The sequence below is a fragment of the Danio rerio genome, chromosome 12, assembly GCF_052040795.2.
Source record: "Danio rerio strain M-AB ecotype USA chromosome 12, GRCz13ab, whole genome shotgun sequence".
Classification (NCBI taxonomy): domain Eukaryota; kingdom Metazoa; phylum Chordata; class Actinopteri; order Cypriniformes; family Danionidae; genus Danio; species Danio rerio.
The window spans coordinates 1,147,327-1,166,021 of NC_141032.1; the positions used below are offsets into that span (position 1 = coordinate 1,147,327).

An 18,695-nucleotide genomic window follows, 5' to 3' on the forward strand; every position below is an offset into this window, starting at 1 on the left:
CGGGATAAATAACAAAACGGGAGGGTGGCGGGAGATGGGTTGGAAATACAGGAGACTCCCGGGTAAAACAGGAGGGTTGCCAGGTATGACCAGAATGGATATTTTTGACGTCACCTCATACTGCAGTTTCTCATCGAATCTTCTGACGAATCAAATGCTCTCAGGTGTCTGAAATGCCCCGCCCCTTTCTTCTCATTGGCTTTTTAATTTGATGTGCTCAAGCTGAGTGTTGACAAAACAACAGCTATTGGCTGTTAGTTAAAAAGAGGGGAGCTGAATATACCCCGCCCATAGGTGGAGGGTGAACAAACTCCAGGGTAAGGCTAATATATGCGCTGCCCTTAAATGCGCTTAAACAGATTTGCGACCGACAAAGAAGAGGTTTTAACAAAAGCACCGCCTATCAACAAACGTCTATTATATTCAACACGCACATTCAATTATTTTATTAAAGCCACCCACTGATCTACACAACCGGTCAAATGTTTGGGGTCAGTTTATTTATTTTTTTATTATTAATTTTATTTAAAAAATTTATTAAAAGTATAAAGTTCATCAAGGTGGCATTTATTAAATATTTAAAACAAAATTAAATTGTTAAATACATATTTATTAAATATTTATTACTTACTGCATGTAGCTTCAAAATTATTTATTACTCATTGTTGCTTTTATTACTATTAACAATAATAATATTAATATTAATGATAATAATCAATTATTCATTCATTCATTCTTTTTCTTTTCAGCTTAGTCTCTTTATTAAATCCGGGGTCGCTACAGTGGAATGAACCACCATCTTATCCAGCATATGTTTTATGCAGCGGATGCCCTTCCAGCTGCAACTCAGTACTGGGAAACATTCACACACACTCAATCACACTCATACACTACGGACAATTTAGCCTACCCAATTCCTCTATACCGCATGTGTTTGGACTGTGGGGGAAACCGGAGCACCCGGAGGAAACCCACACCAACACAGGGAGAACATGCAAACTCCACACAGAAATGCCAACTGACCCAGCCGGGACTCGAACCAGAGACCTTCTTGCTGTGAGGCGACCATTAATTGTTTTATTGTATGAAAAAAAATTCCTTCAACAATAATAAAAAAAATAAAAAAAAATGGACCAAAAAGGCTCAAAGCAAACTAAATGAAGATTTAACCAACCCTTAAAATAAACTGCAGCATAATAATAATAATAATAGTAATAATAATGAGTGAGAACGTTGGTTTGGTTTATTTTTTGGTTCTTCAGAAGCGGTTTACAGTGATAAAGGCAGTGTCAATACTGTACGCCGACAGACAGTGGCATAATTCCTAATATGTGTACAAATTTCATACTTTGCATCTTTCATGGCATCAAGATTGTGCTGTTCGACCCTAATTAAACAAGCAGAACTGAGCGTCTTCAACAAAAACATTAAGAAATTGAGGTCAAAACTTCTGTTTCCCCCATTCACTTTTCTCCAACAGAGCAACAAACGCTCCTTTAATCTTTTCCGAAATACTCTTAAACAAAATCAGTAGAAGAATCAGTCCCTAACAACGCCGTCGGTCCAATCGCAGCACACGGTTCATGTAGAAAACATTTTCTTTTATACAGAATAATAAAAAAGGGTAGGGCGAGAGGCATAAAGCAGGACTCTGTGTTGGGGCCTGCAGATGTTCCAGCTCTGGATCTGCTGGTTCTTCCTCCGTCTCAGGCTTCGTCCTGGTTTTCGGGGTCCCGCGTCCCACACCGCACCGCCAGCCTGATTGACTTCTCTCTTACGCCGGCAGACTCAGCTTTTTGCCTTTCAACACTGACAATAAAAACAAAGAGAAATGCATCATTTACAGCAGATCAACATCTACTAGGATAGAATTAGCTGCTTAGATTGTGATCCTAATGTTGTGCACCTCTCAAAAAAATAAATAAAAATAATAATAAATAAATAAAAATAAATGAATAAATAAATTAAAATATTTTTCGATCTAAAAAGTTTTTTTCATTTAATTATTTAACAACACTATTAATTGCTTGGTAATTAGTTAAAAATAACAAATAAATAAATAGATAAATAAATTAAATATTTTTTTTATTAAAAATAAATGAATAAATAAAATCTATAAATAAAGTCAAATACAATAAATCAATAAAAATAAAATAAATAAAATTAAAATTAAAAAAACAATAAATATATAAAATAAATAGAATTAAAAAACAAAAACTATATATATATATATATATATATATATATATATATATATATATATATATATATATATATTTATAAATTAATAAATAAAATCTAAATAAATAAATAAAATCTATAAAAATAAATCTGAAAAAAAATTAATTAATTAATAAATTAAAAAATATATATATATATATATAAATAAACATGAATAAATAAATTAAAATTAATAAACCAATAAATATATAAAATAAATACAAATAAAATAAATAGAATAATAATAAAAAAAAAAATATATATATATATATATATATATATATATATATATATATATATATATATATAAATAATTGAATAAATAAAATCTATAAAAATAAATCAAAAGTAAAAAAAACTAAATTAATAAATGAAAAATAAAATAAAAAATAAAAATAAACATATGAATAAATGAATTAAAATTAATAAACCAATAAATATATAAAATAAATACAAAAAAATTTAAATATATATATATATATATATATATATATATATATATATATATAAAAATAAATGAATAAATAAATATTTTTTTCGATCTAATAAGTTTTTTTTTCATTTAATCATTTAACAACACTATTATGATCGGTAATTAGTTAAAAAATAACAACTAAATAAATGAATAAATAAAATAAATATTTTTTATTATTAAAAATAAACGAATAAATAAAATCTATAAATAAATAATTAAAATCAATAAAAAATAAAAATAAAAAATAATTAATTAAAAATAAATAAATAAAATAATAAACCAATAAATATATACAATAAATACAAATAAAATAAATAGAATTAAAATATATTTATATATATTACAAATATAAAAAAATAAATGAATTAATAAATTAATACAATTTAATTCAATTTATATAATAAAACTCCTGAAATAAACAACGGTTTGGTCATTTTATTAACTCTTTGGCAGATGATGAGTTATTGTGTTTTTCTGCTTGAAACGCTTCAATCTGAAAGCCTCACCTTTGGTGACGTATAGATAGAAGAAGTCGCAGTAGAGGATGGTCTGCACCACGCCGGCCACGATGGCGATCATGTCGAAGAAACCCTCGAAGTAGAAGCGCCAGATCCAGTTGAAGAGATAAAGCGCGCGGTACAGACCCAAGAAGAAGAGATAATGAGTGGTGATGGTCTCCGCTTCTCCTGTCTTACTGATCATGAAGAGCTGCGGGAGGATGGACACCGACTCCAGATAGATGGAGAACGTCCACAAGATCTGAACACACACGAAAGCCATCAGCAGCGCTCTTGCATGTTCTTAGCATGGTTGCTATGGTGATGCTAGGTGGTTGCTTAGGTGTTCTGAATGGTTGCTAGGTGGTTCCTAAGGTGTTGCTAGGCAATTACTAGAGTGTTGCTATGCTATTGCTAGAGTATTCAGGGTGGTTGCTTTGGTGTTGCTATGCCGTTGCTAGGGTGTTTGAGTGATTGCTAGGTGGTGGTTATGGCATTTTAAGTTGTTGCTAGGAGGTTCCTAAGGTGTTGCTATGCAGTTGCTAGGGTGTTTGAGTGATTGCTAGGTGGTGCTAGGTGGTTGCTTAGGTGTTCTGAGTGGTTGCTAGTTGGTTCCTAAGACGTTGCCATTGCTAGGGTATTCAGAGTTGTTGCTATGGTGTTGCTGTACATTTGTTAGGTTGTTCTGAGTGGTTGCTAGGAGGTTGTTAACATAAATTAACATGATTATGGATTAGCACGTTTTTCATACGAGTTAGCATTTTGTTAGCATGATTGCTATGGTGTTGCTAGGTGGTTCCTTAGGTATTCTGAGTGGTTGCTATGTGGCTCCTGAGGTGTTGCTAGGCAATTACTAGGGTGTTGCAATGCCATTGCTAAAGTATTCAGAGTGGTTGCTTTGTTGTTGCTATTCGGTTGCTAGGGTGTTTGAGTGATTGCTAGGTGGTTGTTAGGGTGCTTTAAGTGGGTGCTAGGAGGTTTCTAAGGTGTTGCTATGCAGTTGCTAGGGTGTCTGAGTGATTGCTAGGTGGCGATTCGGGTGTTTTAAGTGGTTGCTAGGAGGTTACTAACATAAATTGACATGGTTTTAGTTTGAATTAGCATGTTTCTAGTATGAATTAGAATGTTTTAGTAGGAGTTAGCATGTTATTAGCATAGTTGCTATGGTGTTGCTAGGAGGTTCCTAAATTGTTGCTAGGCGTTTACTTGGATGATGCTATGCAGTTGCAAGGGTATTCAGAGTGGTTGCTAGGTGGTGGTTAGCTAAGTGGTTGCTAATATAAATATGTGGTTCCATGGTTCTAGTTTGAATTAGCATGTTTATGTAGTAGTTAACATATTGCTAGCATGGTTGCTATGGTGTTGCTAGGTAGTTGCTTAGGTGTTCTGAGTGGTTGCTAGGGGTTTCCTAAGGTGTAACTAGGCATTTACTAGGGTGTTGTTACATATTAGCTAGGGTGTTCAAAGTGGTTGCAATGGTATTGCTATATGGTCGCTAGGGTGTTGTTGGGCAATTGCTAGGGTGTACTGAGTGATTGTAGCTGGTGGTTAGAGTGTTTGAAGTTGTTGTAAACATTAACATGGTTCTTGTTTGAATAGCATGTTTCTAGTAGGAGTTAACATGTTGTTAGCATGGTTGCTACGATGTTGCTAAGGTGTTCAGAGTGGTTGCTAGGCAGGCATGTTTCTAGTAGGAATTATTTTTAATATAATGTTAGTATTAATTAGCATGTTGCTAGTAGTTCCGGCACGTTTTGAGTTCTTTATAGTTGCATATCACTACGCTGAATGACCCGAGTTATTTCACAGCTACAACAGTAAAGAAAAGCACAGGTTTTCCATCTCACCTCCAGAGGAGAGAAGTCGTGGTTGACGAGAAACGCCAGACCTCCGACCGGCACCACCAGAAACTCCACCCGGAAAGTGTCGTGGTTCCCATCATATGTGGCCTTGAATTTAGCGTAAATCAGGTAAACTGTAGCGTAGGCGCATGCGATATAGATGACCTGCACGAGGAACAAAACAACAGTAGAGAAACTTACTATGATACTTAACATAGATATATACACTAGATGTCGTGTGGCCTATTGTTGTCTATTGAACGGAATGCGTCAATAGCGCCGCCATCTTGCTACAGGGTAGCGCTCCTTTGAAATGAATGTGGAACCAAGGTGCAGTGGAGGACTGTGGCCATCCAAAGCCAGAGATATACACATATACACATATATCTATGATCGGGAGTTTTCCTGGATGTTAGTATGTAATTTTTTTTCTAATTACGAAAATTATAATTTTACATCACTTTTCTACATTGATGGATCAGTGACCGCACGGCCATTCCTGACAAAAAGCTTGTATTTGTGTGTACAGAAATGTACTATTCACCCTCCCTGTTAAATTTGATCTAATCATGTCCTGAAACACAGCTCCTCTCCTGCTTTCACTGCTCATACTGACGGAGGGAGCGATTCGTTCGTGAATGAATTCCCCGAACGACTCTTTCACTAACGTTAGCCGACAATTATACAAGTTTCCGGCAGTTGTCATATTTCTTTTGCATTGTTTGCTGATTTTATTCAACAAAACTAGCATGAGACGAGTGTTTAGTGCGAGTTGGAGCTGCTTTGCCGTATGGTGAATGCAGTAAGTGACTGTTATCATCAATAACGTGACCTGATTAGCACAAAAGTTCAGAACATACAAAAACAGAAAAAACTTAATATTACCTATGAAATGTTCTGCCTTTGTGCTTTGTTTTCTTTGTTTGCTCGTTACTACACCCGTAGACATCGCTAAAGTCCCGCATTTTCACGTAATAACACTGTCTTGACTAGTGCGGTTGAATGACATTTGTCCTGGAAGCACTGTACCAATGTGGCGGCGCTATTGACGCATGCTCAGGGTCCCTATGCGATATCTAGTGTATATATCTATGGGTACTTAATACATGAGCACATGCAAACATTGCGGATAAGCCAAATCTTCATCTTTGAGCCACAGTCATATCACCCTGCATATCAGCACAGGTGTGTCTGATTGGGATTGAAACTTTGCAGGACACCGGCCCTCCAGGACCGAGTTTGGACATGCCTGCTTTAAAGCCTCCTTTCCACTGCACACAACAAACGACAAGCGACAAACAGGAAGTCATTCATTTCCAATGGAGAGAAGTCCGGGAGTTGCGTAGAGTTCCGATTATCTCCGTATGCGGAAAAATCGGATCCGAATTGAGCTGCGGATGCGTTGAAATATTTGAACTCCTGCGACTAAACCGTATGCGATGTCACTTCCTGTGGAATAGTTCTGACTTCAACTGTGCATCGTGCAAGTTTAACCAAAATGAATGGACAATGCCTGAAATATACCTGCAAATTCTGCAACGACTCACACACACACACACACACACACACACACACACACACACACACACACACACACACACACACACACACACACACACACACACACACACACACACACACACACGCGCTGATGAGCTTTACCTTCATGCTGGTGTTGTACAAGGAAATGAAGGAGGTCAGAAGATCCAGATATCTAGTGGTGAACACCAATGCGAAGAGAATCTGACTCTTTCCAGATATCCCTGCAAATCCAACAGATCCATGTTAACAAAGCTGTCTCTGAACATCTAATATGAAGAGCTCCTCTAAAATTAAAGGGGTCCTATTATGCACAAGATGCGTCTCTGATGTCTCCAGAGTGTGTGTGTGTGTTTCAATCTCAGCTCAAAAAAGCACACAAGTAATGTTCTCTAGCTCTCGGAAACAGACCCTTTCAGGCTTAATTGTGGCGTTTTGGTGACTGTCACTTTAAATGCAAATGAGATCAGGCTTTTTTTAAAAGAGGGCGGAGCTACACATGCAAATGTGCTTCAGGCTTCTGTCAGTCTATGTCGCCATTCATCTAAAACTCCTCATCTATAATCCTCTTAGTCTATGCTGGCATTATTTTCAGCAGCTTAAACACTAATGACTAATGGACAGGCGGCTGCTTCTCACTCAGGGCTGCTGTTTATGGTAATGAGGGAGAGATGGGCACTAGTGGGCGGGGCTTTCCCCCTCTGATGACACACAGAAAGGGAGAACATCAATCGAAGTGTTTCATTCATCAAGTCTGATCATAAACAATAGATTAATTCATGTTTACCACTTAGAGGCTGGAGATATTCACAAATATCTAACACACAACTGGGGTTAAACCCCATATAAAAGCGAGTTTTGCATATTAGCTGCCCTTTAAGTCATTATAATGAGCGTCAATATATGTTAATGAGATCCTGCCGCCACGTCAGAGGTCAGAGTAACGCATTAATCAATCAGAATGAATGAAGTCACTAAAAGTTAGTCATCTACCAGCAGATAACCAGCCCAGTGCAAAGCTCCAAAGGGAAGAAGCTGATTGACAGGCCTTTAGTTAGTTCAAAACATGCATTAAAAAGCTCAGGAATCATTTAAATGAGGCCTAGCATTGGAGAATGAGCCTAAATAAACATATCAGACACACAAACTTTCGCTAACCTTATAGCAAAGCACACATACACTTAAAATTACCCCTAAGCAGTGCACGAGTGTGTATCCCCGTACTACAATTAACCTTTAAAGTTAGTAAAATAGCCTAAAATTAACCTAGTAAAACAGTAAACATATATTGACTTACATTTGTATGACCTCAGTTTACCTCAGTGGTAAAACTATGATTAGAGGTGCAAAACTCCAGTAAGGGATATCACATTAGCAGCTAACAACTATTAAACATTGTTCAGTCAGTTAAACAGTGCTAATGTTGTTTTAAAGTCATATTTACATGACTTAGTATTAAAAGTAGCGTGATAAACATTATAAGCACTGTTGGAATGAACGAATGTACGAATGTAAAACCAACTTTACCTCAGTAATGACTGTGGAAACCTCAAATTAAGCTTAGTTTTGAAACACCAACTGTATTTTTAGCACGTAAACAAATGAAACCCGCCAAAAGAAACTGAATGCTGCATTTTCACTAGTAACAAGAGTGTTAAATTGGGTGTTATGAGTGGAGGAGTGACTGAAATCACCTGCACAGGATCTGCTCTTCCAGATCTTCAGCAGGAGGATGATGATGGCCGCTAAATGCGACAGATCTCCGGTCAGTCTGAACAGATTCATGGTTCTGTGGCTCGGTTGTGGTGAACGCGCCTCAAGGAGCTGCTGATCCCCGAAAAAGCGCAATAATACACGGATTTCCCGACTGAAAGATGGCGAGAAAAGCGACGTGGCCCGCGGACGTGGCCAACACTGACGCCGGGCTACGGTTGGCTGATGCGGGATGATGAGCGCCGAGCTCTGCGACTGGAGAAGAACTACCCGGGATGAGGAATATAAAGCGGGGGCGTGCGGTAGGGGGCGCGCGGAGGCTCAAAAAAGTAACGGGAGTTAGTGTTGAGTGTACAATTAAATTAAATTAAATTAAATTAAATTAAATTAAATTAAATTAAATTAAATTAAATTAAATTAAAAAAAATAGCTGTATTAAAATTAAATACACTGTTAGCCCTTCTGGTCAAATTAAACCTTAAAAATAAATTTCATTTCAATTGTCAAGTGTATTTTGCATGAAAAAAAAACAACTTTTTAGTACAATTATTAAGAATCAAAAAATGAAATTTGAATACTACCCTACAAATTAGTAGTTTTTCATTTATATTTCAGGTTTATTTGACAGTGACAATGCACATTAAGAATACGACAATTTACAACTTAAAAAATAGAGTATGAATTATTACATAATACTAATATACACATACTTATATAATGAATTATATATATATTAAACCTCATACAAATACAGCTTGTTTTATTAACTCTCCATCTCACCCATTGGACAAGGAGGTTAACAATACATTTACACCAACTATCCACTTTAAATAATATTTAAGAATGGGATTTGGCTTTTAATCAACCTTGGGCCCCCTTTTAGTGCTCATTATGTTCTTTATTGTGTTTAAATGATTATTTGTGAGACTTTGTCAATCAAATGTGCAAAACGTCCTATAGGATGTATAAACTAACCAATAGTATAACTATGTACACAAGTCCCAGGTCCACAAAATCAGTCATAAGTGTGCATTCTTGCAAGTTTAAATTGAGATTTACACATCAACAGAAAGCTGAATAAATAAAGGTACATTGATGTATGATTTGTTATGATAAATGAGCAATATGGCTATATGGAGATATTACTATTAGTCTAAGAAGGTAAAAAATAATCTGTAAATAAAGTTGAGAGAGTTTTAAAAAATTAAGTTGTGATGTATTTACAGTTGGACATCAGAAAATAATAATAGAAAATTATTTTTATGTGATAATGTTAGACAATAATCGTTTTGAACTTTTGGTTTTGACGCATATAGGCTTATATATTTCTGAATATAGCTAAAATATTATCAGTGCATCATGAAGCTTGTTTTGTGCTCCAGGGTCACATATATAAATTTCAAGCATGTTATGTGACATATAAATGCAAGTCAGTCTAATAAAAAGAAAAGTAAGTCATCTTAATAAAATTGCTTTCTAACCAGTAACCGCGCTCGACTCCGATTGGCTCAACCTGAACAACGCGAAGAAAAGTATCACATGACACGTGATTATTATCGCCGCCCGCGCTGGACGACATCGAGCTTCTAGAGTTTCCTCTTGTATTCTGCATTTCTGTTTTGAGTTTTGAAGGGTGTGAAGTTTGCTGATCCTGCTCATGAGGATCTGTAAGTTTGGCTACAACTCTTATTTAAACACCCCTAAAGCAACTCCACCGACTAAACCATGTACATATGTTGATGAATAGAACGTATTGTGATGTTAATTGTGTCTCGTTACTTACCCTTAACGTTTGAATGTCAGCGATTTCCACAACTGTTTTCAACGTTATTGATATATTAACCATATTAAAATGATTTCTGAAGGATCACGTGATAATGAAGACTGAAATCACGAGGTATAAATAACATTTACAGTATATTCACATGGCTAAAATATTTAGATTTATTTTACGTGTACACATTACTATTTATTTACTCTATTTGTGATCAAATAAACAGCCTTGGTGAGAAGATAAATCAAAACAGATAAACATAAAAACTTAAATTAGTAAATAAACTATATAATGAAGAATAAAAAAGAGAAATCGTTTAAACAAAATAATGTTTCTTTAACAAAATGTCTGTGAATGTATTCATTTATATGTTAAATACATGTTTTTTTCACCCAGTTTATTCCTTCAAATACATAAATAAATCTTCATATTTAAATACGTTTATGTCTATTATTTGTGCAATATTTAATTTCTTTAAACAGACTATATATAATAAAAATATAATATACATACACATATACACACACACACACACACACACACATATATGTACACATACATACATACTTACAAATATATACATACATTAAAAAAATTATATATATATATATTAAAAATACAAGTTCTAAATTATTAAAAAAGTTGCAGTGTTTTTAATACTTTATATAAAAAAGCAGAATAACCCCCTGACTATAATTTAATTTGCTAGCTTTGGCTTCAATTTAATGCATTTAATTGTCTAACAAAACAAGCATTTAACTAATAAACTAGATTTTATTATATAACAAACGAGTTCCTCTCACCTCATCATCAAGTTCAAGGAGATTTATTGCACAGTGAACACACGATCGATAAAATCAGCACATACTTAATACACAAGGAAAACATGAACTTAACCAGAACCTACATACTGCAAATGCATGTTGTGTTGTGCAATGAGCAGCAGACATCATTTAATAATGTCTTAACTTGGTCCTACGATGTTTCAGACTCATCAAAAGTTCTGTTCAGACTGACAGAAAACATATAACAATAATAATAACATATTAGAGACACACACTATGAGGATCTGCAGTTATTACTTCAGAATAACTTCAGCAATCAACATTTAACAAGAATTAAAACCTTTAAAATAAAAGTGTGTATTGAACAATACCGATATTTAATCAGTAACATACAGGATCAATATATAAACATTTGTACTTTGTTAATTATACTATAATAATATCTTAAATCAACTTCAAATGTTGACTACAGGTATATGTTTTTCCATACTTCTGCGTTTTAATTTCTTTAAACCGTATTTATTAAACAGCACCTAAATATTTGATAACATTATCAGGAAATATTCATATTAAATTTCACAGGAGGGCTAATCATTTACCTGTAATTAGACCAAAATAATAAGTAGATTTCTCCAAACGTTTCCACTGAATCTTTATTCCGTTCCCAAAGGAAACTCTGCAGTCCGTCATCTGCGTGACTCTGATTGAATAATGTTGATGTTTTCCTGAGTTGCGTCAGCCCTTTGGTTGGAGTTGTCAGTCAGTGTTTGTGTCAGTGTTTGAGTGGTTTGAGGATGAAGACGGCGTCGTCCAGCACGTAATAATCTCTGTACATGTCTCCTTCACACAGATACGGCAGACGCGTGACGGCCTGCAGCTCCAAACCCACCTGCGGGAACACCTGCGTGCTCAGGTGCGTCACCTGCTCCTCCCAGCTCTTCCCCTGAACCTGGATGTGCTGCTTCGGCCGAACCCACGACCCGCCTGCACAGATACACACATTCACACACACATTATGCAGCAACAGTTCGTGTTCATTGTGATGTTGGGTGTTTCGTTTAAAATTTCACGACAAGTTCAACTGCAGATTATTTCTCAGGCTATCCATGCAACCCACCCAAGACAAACTGAGGTATTGGATGCGAGTGTGGAGTCATGCAAGAGTGTTTTTTTAATGGAGTTTGATACCGCACGCCGAATAGAAAGAAAAAAAGCTTCTGAATTTCGCGATGTGTGTGTCTGTGGTCCTTTCCTGACTTGGTAGGTGCAGAGAATAGTGCCAAACACCCCTGAGTGTGGAATATCCTGTCGCAAAATGCGGCTAAAAGTCCTACATGATGGTAATAAGTGATGTAACAGATCACAAATCTCCCGGTTCGGATCATATTATGGTTTTTGAGTAACGGATCGGACCATTTTTCGGATCAGCCAAAAAGGGGAGGAGATAAATCTAATTTGCTTTTCATTTATAACAGAAACAGCACTGCAAGACACTTTTGGTTTTACCAAACAACTGAGAAGCTGTAATTTTATTCAAAATAAAATGAAGAAATAATCCGCTGAATAAAAATAAATATTCATTGCTGTGAAAAATTCACTGTTACTACTGTTGCTGATCACGCTAAATGTAGAAATCTAACTTTATAATTTGTACAATTATAATATTTATTTTTTGTCTCATTTTCAATAAATAATTCAGTTCTTCACTCATTAAACTTCACGTTTCATTGCTAGATGATCATCCGCTTGTTAAGTGTGACGTCACGCGAAGCGGCTTCCGGGTCCAAGCGCTCCATTCAACTGAATGGGGAGACTCATGAAATGGTAATAAGAAACGTTTACAAAGCGATTTAAGGCTTTCGAAAATCACGATCGCAGTTTATATGTCCATGCCTAATATCCGATGGCCAGAAAGTGATAATTTTTTTAAATAAACTGTTAAATTTTTGATATTTGTTATGGTGCAAGCCCAGAGATTGTTGTGTACACTATGATTTTATTCATAATTAACTTTAATGTGTGATAGAAATAAAACGTGATCATAAACGAATGATTTCTCCACTCAAATGAATGGCGGCTTGGACCCGGAAACAGTATTACATACGTCACAAACACACCACTTAACAAGCGGATTGTTGAAGAATTATTAAGTGGCGTATTTTTGAAGGCTGGCCACCTACTGGTTAAATGATGCAATTGCTGCCTACAACTTTCATTTTTGGGCGTAATAACATGCATATGATGGTGAATTAAATCTTTATCATAAACACATGGATTTATCTAAATTATAAGCTGTTCTCCCAGAACTTCTGTGTTATTTGACTGTTTGTAACTTCATATTCAACTCAAAAGACTAAAGACTGAATCTCTTTCCTGATTTTGGAGTTTTTCAAACACAGATCTGAATGCAGCGATTGGAAGGATTAATAAACATATGCAAATCACCATCATTTATAATGTATGTTGCGTGGGTGTTGAGATCCCGATCTTTTAATGATTAATCGTGCAGCTTACATTGAATGCATTAATGCTAAACAAGTAATGTTAATTATGCTAATAATAATTCCTTACATATAAAGCGCTTTTCTGGGCACTCAACGAGCTTTACACATAGGGGGAATCTCCTCATCCACCACCAGTGTGCAGCATCCACCTAGATGACGCGTCAGCAGCCAGTTTGCGCCAGACCGTAGACCGGAGACAGAGTGATGAAGCCAATTATGATATGGGGAGGGTTAGGAGGCCAGTGGGCAGATTTGGCCAGGATGCCGGGGTTGAGCACAGGTTGAGCGCCCCCTGCTGGCCTCACTAACACCACTTCCAGCAGCAACCTAGCTTTCCCATGTGGTCTCCCATCCAGGTACTGACCGGGCGCAGCCCTGCTTAGCTTCAGTGGGCGACCATGTGAGCTAGCTGCCGGCGCAGTGACAGAAAACACCTTTAATAAGCTAAGAAACCCTCCACATCCCGAATAACCCACCACAACTTCTTCTGTCATCATTATATTTAACAGGAAAGCCTAAAAGCTTTCATACATGTGATTTGAATGATAAGAGAGGCGATCTCTCTGCGATGGTTACAAATTTAGGATTAATCTACGAGTAATAAGAGTATTAATTTCAAACCATGGGTTCAAAACATGTAATATTTTACGTGCTGCTGCTTTGGATGACAACATTTAGTTTGAACATGGAAAAAAAGAGCTTTTATTGGGTGTCAGACGTGCAATTGGGACATGGTGATCTATAAATCATGACCTCTTTGGGTGCTCCTCTTACCCGTCTCCACATAAGGCTGAAAGGGCAGCACCGCGGCCAGGATGAGGCGTCCCGTTTCGGGCACCAGCGCACTCCTGATGTCCTGCAGGAGCTTCAGCGGCTCGTCACAGCGATCCAGCAGATTCAGACAGCTGATCAGATCATACTGGAGACCGGTGCACTGCCACTCATCGATACCCAGCAGACTGCACACACACACATGATAAACTCAGTAGCGCCTTCACATAGTAATACTTGAAAACTACAGTATAATTACAACTTTACCAGGACAAAATGCAGGAATGGCAGCAATTTACTGCTAATTAAAATGCATGGATGGAATTTTTTGAGTCAATACAATACAAAATTGACCAGAAGGATGACTGTTGTACCTTAAACGTGTTCCTCCTTCAGGAAAATGTGAAATAGAAATCATTTTTTCTAACGTTCGGGTCTACAGGAGGGTTAAACAATCTATAAACAGGGCCGGAGCAAGCTGAACTGCCGCTCTAGGCAAAGGACGGTCACGCCACCCTCAACCCCAACCCTCTCTATTTTGCCGCCCAACACACGGATATAACTGAGGGCACGGGTGGTGAGGGTAGTGTCGCAGACGCCGCCCTCTCTATTCTGCTGCCCCAGACGTGGATAAATCTGATGGGGCGGGTGGTGAGGGTAGTGTCGGGATCATGGATAAAACCGAGGGTGCGGGTAGTGAGGGTAGTGTCGCGGACGCCACTCTCTCTATTCTGCCGCACTAGACGCGGATATAACTGAGGGTGCGGGTGGTGAGGGTAGTGTCGGGGACGCCGCTCTCTATTCTGCCGCCCTAGACGCGGATATAACTGAGGGTGCGGGTGGTGAGGGTAGTGTCAGGTATGCCACCCTCTCTATTCTGCCGCCCTAGACGCGGATATAACTGAGGGTGCGGGTGGTGAGGGTAGTGTCAGGTATGCCACCCTCTCTATTCTGCCGCCCTAGACGCGGATATAACTGAGGGTGCGGGTGGTGAGGGTAGTGTCAGGGACGCCGCCCTCTCTATTCTGCCGCCCTAGACACGGATATAACTGAGGGTGCGGGTGGTGAGGGTAGTGTCAGGGACGCTGCCCTCTCTATTCTGCCGCCCTAGACGCGGATATAACTGAGGGCTTGGGTGGTGAGGGTAGTGTCAGGGACGCCGCCCTCTCTATTCTGCCGCCCTAGACACGGATATAACTGAGGGTGCGGGTGGTGAGGGTAGTGTCAGGGACGCCGCCCTCTCTATTCTGCCGCCCTAGACGCGGATATAACTGAGGGCGTGGGTGGTAAGGGTAGTGTTGTGGATGCCGCTCTCTCTATTCTGCCGCCCTAGACGCGGATATAACTGAGGGCTTGGGTGGTGAGGGTAGTGTCAGGGACGCCGCCCTCTCTATTCTGCCGCCCTAGACACGGATATAACTGAGGGTGCGGGTGGTGAGGGTAGTGTCAGGGACGCCGCCCTCTCTATTCTGCCGCCCTAGACGCGGATATAACTGAGGGCGTGGGTGGTAAGGGTAGTGTTGTGGATGCCGCTCTCTCTATTCTGCCGCCCTAGACGCGGATATAACTGAGGGCGTGGGTGGTAAGGGTAGTGTTGTGGATGCCGCTCTCTCTATTCTGCCGCCCTAGACGCGGATATAACTGAGGGTGCGAGTGGTGAGGGTAGTGTCGGGGACGCCGGCCTTTTTATTCTGCCGCCCTAGGCGTCTGCCTAGGTTGCCTCTATGGACGCGCCGGCCCTGTCTATAATCAAATACATTTTAAAAGTAACCACCCTACACTGTGGATAATGCGGATACAGGAGACAGGAGATGTCTTTACCTGTAGTTTTTGCGCTGTAGATGCCACTTCATAGGTGTGGAGACCTCAGTAGCGTAGACCTCATGAAAGTGTGAACCCATGACTTCAGTGACGCCTCCGTCTCCGGCTCCCAGATCCAGCATCCGCTGCGCTCTCCAGTCCGGCCCGATCCTGAGGAGACGCCGAAACTGATCCCTGGAGAACACGAACATGGAGCCGCGGCCCAGAAACCTGCAGACACACACCAAAACAAGGGATAATGTACATCCAGCCGAGTGCCATCACAGAATATACACAGAATCTTCTAGATAATTATTGTTGTCTTATTATATTTAAAAAAAAAACAAACACTTTAAATAAAGAGTTTTGAATAATAACACTGTGCATATACATGTGTATATACAGGAGATGAGGGCTGAAGATGCTGGACAACAGCGAGTCATGAAGCTGACTGTGTGTGTGTGTTACCCGTTGATGGATGTGCGGGAGATGATGGGGCTGAAGATGCTGGAGAACAGTGAGTGGTAAAGCTGAGTGAAGATCCAGCTGGACTTCTCGACGCTCCTTTGCAGAAACGCCTGCGTCTCCTCATCCAGATGACTCTGAACGAACACAGAGCTCACGCTTTCTCCAAGCAGATCCGGGCAGCAGCAGTACCACTGCGGACACACACACACGGTCAGGACCGGAACAAGCTGAAGTGCCGCTCTAGGCAAGGTCATGCCGCCCTCAACCATAAACGGGGGTGGAAGGGGGGGCGCCCTCTCTATTCTGCCGCCCTATACGTGGATATAACTGAGGGCGCGGGTGGTGAGGGTAGTGTCGGGGATGCCGCTCTCTCTATTCTGCCGCCCTATACGTGGATATAACTGAGGGCGCGGGTGGTGAGGGTAGTGTCGCGGACGCCGCCCTCTATTCTGCCACCCTAGACGTGGATATAACTGAGGGTGCGGGTGGTGAGGGTAGTGTCGCGGACGCCGCCCTCTATTCTGCCACCCTAGACGTGGATATAACTGAGGTCGCGGGTGGTGAGGGTAGTGTCGGGGACGCCGCTCTCTCTATTCTGCCGCACTAGACGTGGATATAACTGAGGGCGCGGGTGGTGAGGGTAGTGTCGGGGACGCCGCCCTCTCTATTCTGCCGCACTAGACGTGGATATAACTGAGGGCGCGGGTGGTGAGGGTAGTGTCAGGGACGCCGCCCTCTATTCTGCCACCCTAGACACGGATATAACTGAGGGCGCGGGTAGCGAGGGTAGTTTCGGGGACGCCGCCCTCTCTATTCTGCCGCCCTAGACGTGGATATAACTGAGGGCACTGGTGGCGAGGGAGTTTCGGGGACGCCGCCTAGGTCGCCTCTATGGACGCGCAGGCCCTGCACACAGTCAACGTCTTAGGGCCACAGTCCAAACACATGCACTACAGGGAAACTGATGAACTACACTGTCTATAGTGTATGTGTGAGAATGAGTGTATAGTTGTTTCCCAGTGATGGGTTGCAGCTTGAAGGGCATTTGCAGCTTATAACATATGCTGGATAAGTTGGCGGTTCATTCCACTGTGGTGACCATTGATTAATAAAGGGACTAAGCCGAAAAGAAAATGAATGAATGAATGAACTTCCAGCTGTAGCTGTATCCCTTCTAGCAGCAACACTTTACTACAGTGTAAACACAACTAATTCTCTTTACAATGTGGATAAATCTGTTTTAGATGTAGATATACTATATTTTTGATTAAATACTCATCGTATTGTGTCTTTCAAAATTAAATTAAGTTCATTTTCAGCAGTTTTCTCACCTTTTGGTCCCCATAGTCCGCCGTTTCGGTGTCTGACAGCATGTTCATGAAGAGAGATCTGGCCAGAGGACTGCGAACATACCGACCCGTCCACATCTTCCTGATGGACAGCAGGAACCACACATAAAACAGCAGCCAGAAGACGAAGAGCAGCCTCCTCATCTGCTGAAGACACGACAGAGATATAATAAACATCAGCGACCGAATGACTGAACGTTCATCCACACACAAACCTGCAGGCGGGGGGCTGTTCACACACTCATCATCTGTCTGTCTGGAGGATAGAGTAGACAACAAACACATCTGACACACAGATCAGCTGGAAAAAAAGACAATTCACTTCCTCATGGTGTTACACTGAAAAGAGACCGACCGTCAAAGCACGTGCTCGGTCACGCGCACTGTGACCAGCAGGAGGCGTGCGTTTACTAAAATTGGGCTCTTAAAGAGACAGTTCACCCCCCAAAAATAATATTTACTCACTATTTAGTTTCTTTCTTCTGTTAAATATTATTTACATCTACTGTAATCGACTATCTATCTATCTATCTATCTATCTATCTATCTATCTATCTATCTATCTATCTATCTATCTATCTATCTATCTATCTATCATCTATCTATCTCTGGAGTTTATACCAGGTTTATATCATTTAAAACACACTAGATTATAAATATATACTTATATAACTATCAAACTGATACTAATAAGTTAAAAATATTTTAATTTCACATGACCTTTAATTCCAGTACTTTAAGTAAGGTTTTCTACCATTTAGTATTTTTTTTCTAACAGAGTCATATATAAACCCTTCATAAGGCAGAATATATCGTCTATGCAGAGCTAAAAATAAAAAATCCCTCGAGATTGTATGCAGGTTGCGCTCATAGGTTTCGCTGTATATTTTTTTGCGCGCACCTGCAGTAACCAGGCGCGTTCATACGTCATTCCTCCTGCGCGCGGCCGATGACACAAG

General features: G+C 39.5%; 2 protein-coding genes across 7 annotated transcripts; both read right to left on the reverse strand.

The window, feature by feature from the left end:
• Nucleotides 1-1,221: 1,221 nt before the first annotated feature.
• kdelr2b (KDEL endoplasmic reticulum protein retention receptor 2b) lies at nt 1,222-8,489 on the reverse strand. Of its 3 annotated transcripts, none has more exons than XR_015503282.1 (5): nt 8,267-8,489; nt 6,696-6,796; nt 3,798-5,198; nt 3,202-3,754; nt 1,222-1,809 (listed from the first exon to the last, which is right to left on the reverse strand). XR_015503282.1 is itself a non-coding variant. In XM_087274677.1 (5 exons), exons 3-5 carry the CDS (start codon nt 5,247-5,249, stop codon nt 1,775-1,777), a joined length of 498 nt encoding a protein of 165 aa, XP_087130803.1. In that variant the 5' UTR covers nt 5,250-6,575; nt 6,621-6,796; nt 8,267-8,489; the 3' UTR covers nt 1,222-1,774. The 3 variants fall into 3 exon arrangements, 2 of the variants coding, with proteins under 2 accessions (XP_087130803.1, NP_997860.1); XM_087274677.1 differs by having other exon boundaries at nt 3,202-3,454; nt 5,040-6,575; nt 6,621-6,796; NM_212695.1 differs by having other exon boundaries at nt 1,226-1,809; nt 3,202-3,454; nt 5,040-5,198; nt 8,267-8,452.
• A 2,380-nt stretch (nt 8,490-10,869) lies between these two features.
• mettl9 (methyltransferase 9, His-X-His N1-histidine) lies at nt 10,870-18,056 on the reverse strand. 4 transcript variants are annotated; one of them, XR_015503589.1, is made up of 6 exons: nt 17,952-18,056; nt 17,719-17,880; nt 16,388-16,578; nt 15,670-16,150; nt 14,123-15,300; nt 10,870-11,828 (listed from the first exon to the last, which is right to left on the reverse strand). XR_015503589.1 is itself a non-coding variant. In XM_087275403.1 (6 exons), exons 2-6 carry the CDS (start codon nt 17,878-17,880, stop codon nt 11,617-11,619), a joined length of 960 nt encoding a protein of 319 aa, XP_087131529.1. In that variant the 5' UTR covers nt 17,952-18,056; the 3' UTR covers nt 10,870-11,616.
• Between the last annotated feature and the right edge of the window lie 639 nt (nt 18,057-18,695).